Below are 3,999 nucleotides of genomic sequence, written 5' to 3'. Positions count from 1 at the left end.
GACCTAAGCCTAACCCAACGATGACCTAAAAGAGGATCAAAACCACTCCTATCTCTCTCTCTCTCTCTCCCTCTCCTTCTCCATTTCATCTCTCTCTCCCTCCCACCTTCAACAACAGCAACAAAGGACCTTCCAAGAATTTTTAGCTCAGAGAGAGAGACACAACAAATATGGATGATTCAGCTACAAAATTGCTTCTTCTTACCCAAAATCTTCTCCTTTCCCCTCCTTCTCTTTTCAAGAATTTTTGAAATTGATTCATTCAAGAAAACCAAATTCAAACTTTCTTGTTGCTTCCTTCTCTGCTCCACATCTGGATTTCAATCTAAGAAGAAGATAGAGAGAAGTAAAAAAAAAAAAAAAAGAAGAAGAAAAGATGGATCCAGTAACAGCATCAGCACATGGCCTTACTCTTCCACCTCCTTTCAATACTAGAGGTCTTCATCTACACCATCCACATCTCCACCTTCAACAACAACTCCAACACCACCACCAACAAAATCTGAATTCCGAAGACGAACATACCGGCACCAGCGCTTTCAAGAAAGGAAAGAAACTCGATCGCGACGACAACGAGGACGACGATGACAGCAACGACGGGAAGGAAATGGTTGTTGGATCCAATACCGGAGGTGGAGATGGAGAGTTTACTAGAAGACCACGAGGTAGACCTGCAGGTTCCAAGAACAAACCTAAACCCCCAATCATCATAACAAGAGATAGTGCAAATGCCCTAAGAGCACATGTGATGGAGATAGCTAACGGTTGTGATATCGGCGAAAGCGTCGCTACATTTGCTAGGCGCCGGCAACGAGGAGTTTGCATTTTAAGTGGTAGTGGTACTGTAACTAATGTTACTCTCCGGCAACCGGCTGCACCTGGTTCAGTTGTAACTTTACATGGACGGTTTGAAATCTTATCTCTTTCTGGATCATTCTTACCACCACCAGCTCCACCGGCTGCCACCGGATTAACTATATATCTAGCAGGTGGACAAGGTCAAGTTGTCGGCGGTAGTGTTATTGGAGCGCTTGTCGCATCGGGACCGGTAGTAATTATGGCAGCGTCGTTCTGTAATGCGGCGTATGAACGATTGCCGCTTGAAGATGAGGAGGCGCCGCTTCCAATGGCGAGCGGAGGCGGCTTGGAACCAGGAATGATAGGTCAACCACAACAGCAACAACAACAACAGCAGCAGCAACAACAGCAACAGTTAATGCAAGACCCTAACACACCTCTTTTTCATGGTTTACCACCAAACCTTCTCAATTCTGGTCAATTACCACCTGAGGCTTATTGGGCTACTGGTCGCCCTCCTTATTAACACAACAACACACACAAATGAAACCCTTTTGAAGTATTGGATGAGCTGATGAAGGAGAATTTGGGTTGTTGGAGATTAGGATTTTCATTTGGTGGTTCTTCTTTTTTTTTTTTTTTTGTAATCTTTGATTTTTGTTTTGGGGTTTAGTGATCAGATAATTCAAATGCCTTTGGATTGAAGAAGCTGTGTACAAATCAAGGAATTCTTGGTGAGTTTTAGTTTTTTTAAAACAATAGCTATTTTTAACTTGTCCCAAGTGATAAACAGCATAGAAGAAAGAAGAAGAAGAGGAGCAGCAAAAGGGTACAACAAGAGAAGAAGAGAAAGAAGAAGGAAGAAGAATGATGGGAGTTTCTCTTTCTTTCTTTCTTTTTGCTGTTGCAGCTCTGGTAACTTGTCTGATAATTCTTCTTGCTCTGCAGAAGGAAATTGATGGTTTTTGGTGGTGGTCTTTACATATGTTGCCTTTTTCTCTCTGTTATAGATTAGTTTTTATCTATATGCTTCAGCTCTCATTGCATGATTCAACTACTCTCTCTCTCTCTCTCTCTCCGCCTCTCAAAACAAAAACCCTAAAAATGTTTGAAAAGAAAAAGAATCCAAAACTGTACTTGCATTGATATGAAACCAAGGCATGAACTCCATTTCAATCTTTCAAAAATCCTCCATGACATCGATCCATTCCATACATCTCCAAATACTTCTTCACTCTTTGTTATTGTTATTAGGCTAATCTTATAATTATTATTATTATTAAGTTTATGATTATATTATTAAATTTCATTGGAAAGAACGATGAGTTCATCTAAGTGAGTGAAGGTTTCAGTGGTGGGGAGAAGTTGGTATGGAGAGTTTACATGCAAGGGTATGGGCTTAGGGTTTCTTGTGCTTTTAACAGTTATTAGGGTTCTTTATGGAAGGACAGAAAAGGAGAGAGAGAGAGAGAGAGAGAGAGGAGACATGAGCATTGGGTACTGCGTTACACGTGCACTGCTCTGAACAAGTTCCTTTTCGAGGTGGAGAATTGTTGAATTAAAAAGGCGAAGAACGAGGACAAAGAGAGAGAGCTTGAGGCTTAAAAAGTTTCCTTCTTTTCCTCGTTGGCTTAGAAGTGAAAATAAAGACAAGTTTCAGTGGGAGGAGTAGAAGAAGATCAACCAGTAAGGTATGTAATGATATATAAAAATTTGTGTGGAATCTGAATGGGCAGCTAGCACTGTCTAGCACTGCAGAAACCCCAACCAGTTCAATTCATCAGGTTCTTTGAATTGAAACTTAAACAACTGTGCAAGGCTCTGCAATGTTGCTGCAACCAGCTTTCCTTTTTCTTCTTTTCCACTTCTTTCCTTTCTTGAATAGTTTTTACGTAAAGTAAGTTTCATTACATCTTTCTTCCTCCCTCCTCCCCCTTAATTCCCTTTTTCTTGGATAGTTCTTACTTCTTTTTCTTCTCATCTCTCCCTTTGGTTTCCTTTCCATTCTTGTCACCTCTCGACATGAAAGCTCACATGTCAATCATGTTCTATAAATTTATAGCGAGGGTTCTTTCTCTGTAATCAATTTGAGAGAAGTGTGAAGACAAACAGTTGTAACCCTATTTTCTAGTTATTGATAGTGAAACAGATCTCATCTCACCATGGACATAGGCAATCTTGTTGAACCACGTAAATCCTTGTGTGTATTGTGTGATTCTTGTTTGTGATTTCCATTCTTTTCTGCATCCTTTTAGGGTTTCGTTTTCTACAATTTACTCTCTGCTCTTGATTCATGTTCTTGTTGTTGTAATCTTTGTTACTCCCATGGGTTAGTCTTTTTCTTCTTCTTTCTTCTTCCTTCCTAGATCAACTTTTGTTTTATTTGCTATTTGACAAGAAAATTAAGAAAATCAAATTTATATTTTAGCTTAATTAAAAGTCTTATATATACAAGCTACAGTTGTTAGTTAACTTATTATAGCCATGAAAACAAAATTCTATTTATTCCCTTAATTAACAGAATCTTTATGCTACATTTGTTAGTTCTTCTTCTGTTTATGAGTGTATCTGTTCTTGTTGATTATCTCATTATCCTGAAATTAACAATCTCTCCAACTCAAGTAATAACTTTTGTTACTTAGATACTGGAATTCCTCTGTTTTAGTTCTTAAGTTCCTAAGCAAAATCTTGTTGTAACCAAGGTTGGTTACAACAAGATTGTAACCTAGCTTACTTGCTGCACACCTTTTTTCTAATCATTGTCTTGGTCTATCTTGAAACACATATGAGTTGTAACCTTTTCCTGTCTGAGAATATAAAGCTTTGTTCCACTGAGGTTTCCATCCTAAATTATGATATATGTATATATATATAAGTATGGAATATAAAATGAACTCAAGTAATTATTATGTAGCCATATTATTACTGTGCTGGTGACAACTCTCTTAGTCTTTTGTGCTCCATCATGATTGTTGCTATTGATCCCATCCTAGTATATATTGGACAGGATAGATTAGGACCCCTTTTTCCACTTTATTCTTTCAAACAAGTCTATAGTCCATTGATTCCTTGTAACCCAACCCTAGCCACTCATTCTCCTTCACAGAGAATAGCTTTGATGAGACTAGCTATTCTTTATCATAATTCCTACTTGGACTAACAGAAGCTCTAAAATCCAAATTCCCAAACAGTTCAAAATAA

General features: G+C 38.3%; 1 protein-coding gene across 1 annotated transcript; it reads left to right on the top strand.

The window, feature by feature from the left end:
- Positions 1 to 359: 359 nt before the first annotated feature.
- Positions 360 to 1,340, top strand: LOC122664048 (AT-hook motif nuclear-localized protein 22-like). Its single transcript, XM_043859729.1, has one exon. It carries the CDS (start codon positions 377 to 379, stop codon positions 1,322 to 1,324), a length of 948 nt encoding a protein of 315 aa, XP_043715664.1. The 5' UTR covers positions 360 to 376; the 3' UTR covers positions 1,325 to 1,340.
- The last annotated feature ends 2,659 nt before the right edge of the window (positions 1,341 to 3,999 follow it).

This window comes from Telopea speciosissima, chromosome 6 (assembly GCF_018873765.1).
Source record: "Telopea speciosissima isolate NSW1024214 ecotype Mountain lineage chromosome 6, Tspe_v1, whole genome shotgun sequence".
NCBI classification, from domain to species: Eukaryota; Viridiplantae; Streptophyta; class Magnoliopsida; order Proteales; family Proteaceae; genus Telopea; species Telopea speciosissima.
This window is presented reverse-complemented; position numbering and strand designations above follow the sequence as displayed.

Bases quoted from the DNA above. Each gene is read 5' to 3' on its own strand.
- LOC122664048 (XM_043859729.1), top strand. From the start codon at position 377: ATGGATCCAGTAACAGCATCAGCACATGGCCTTACTCTTCCACCTCCT.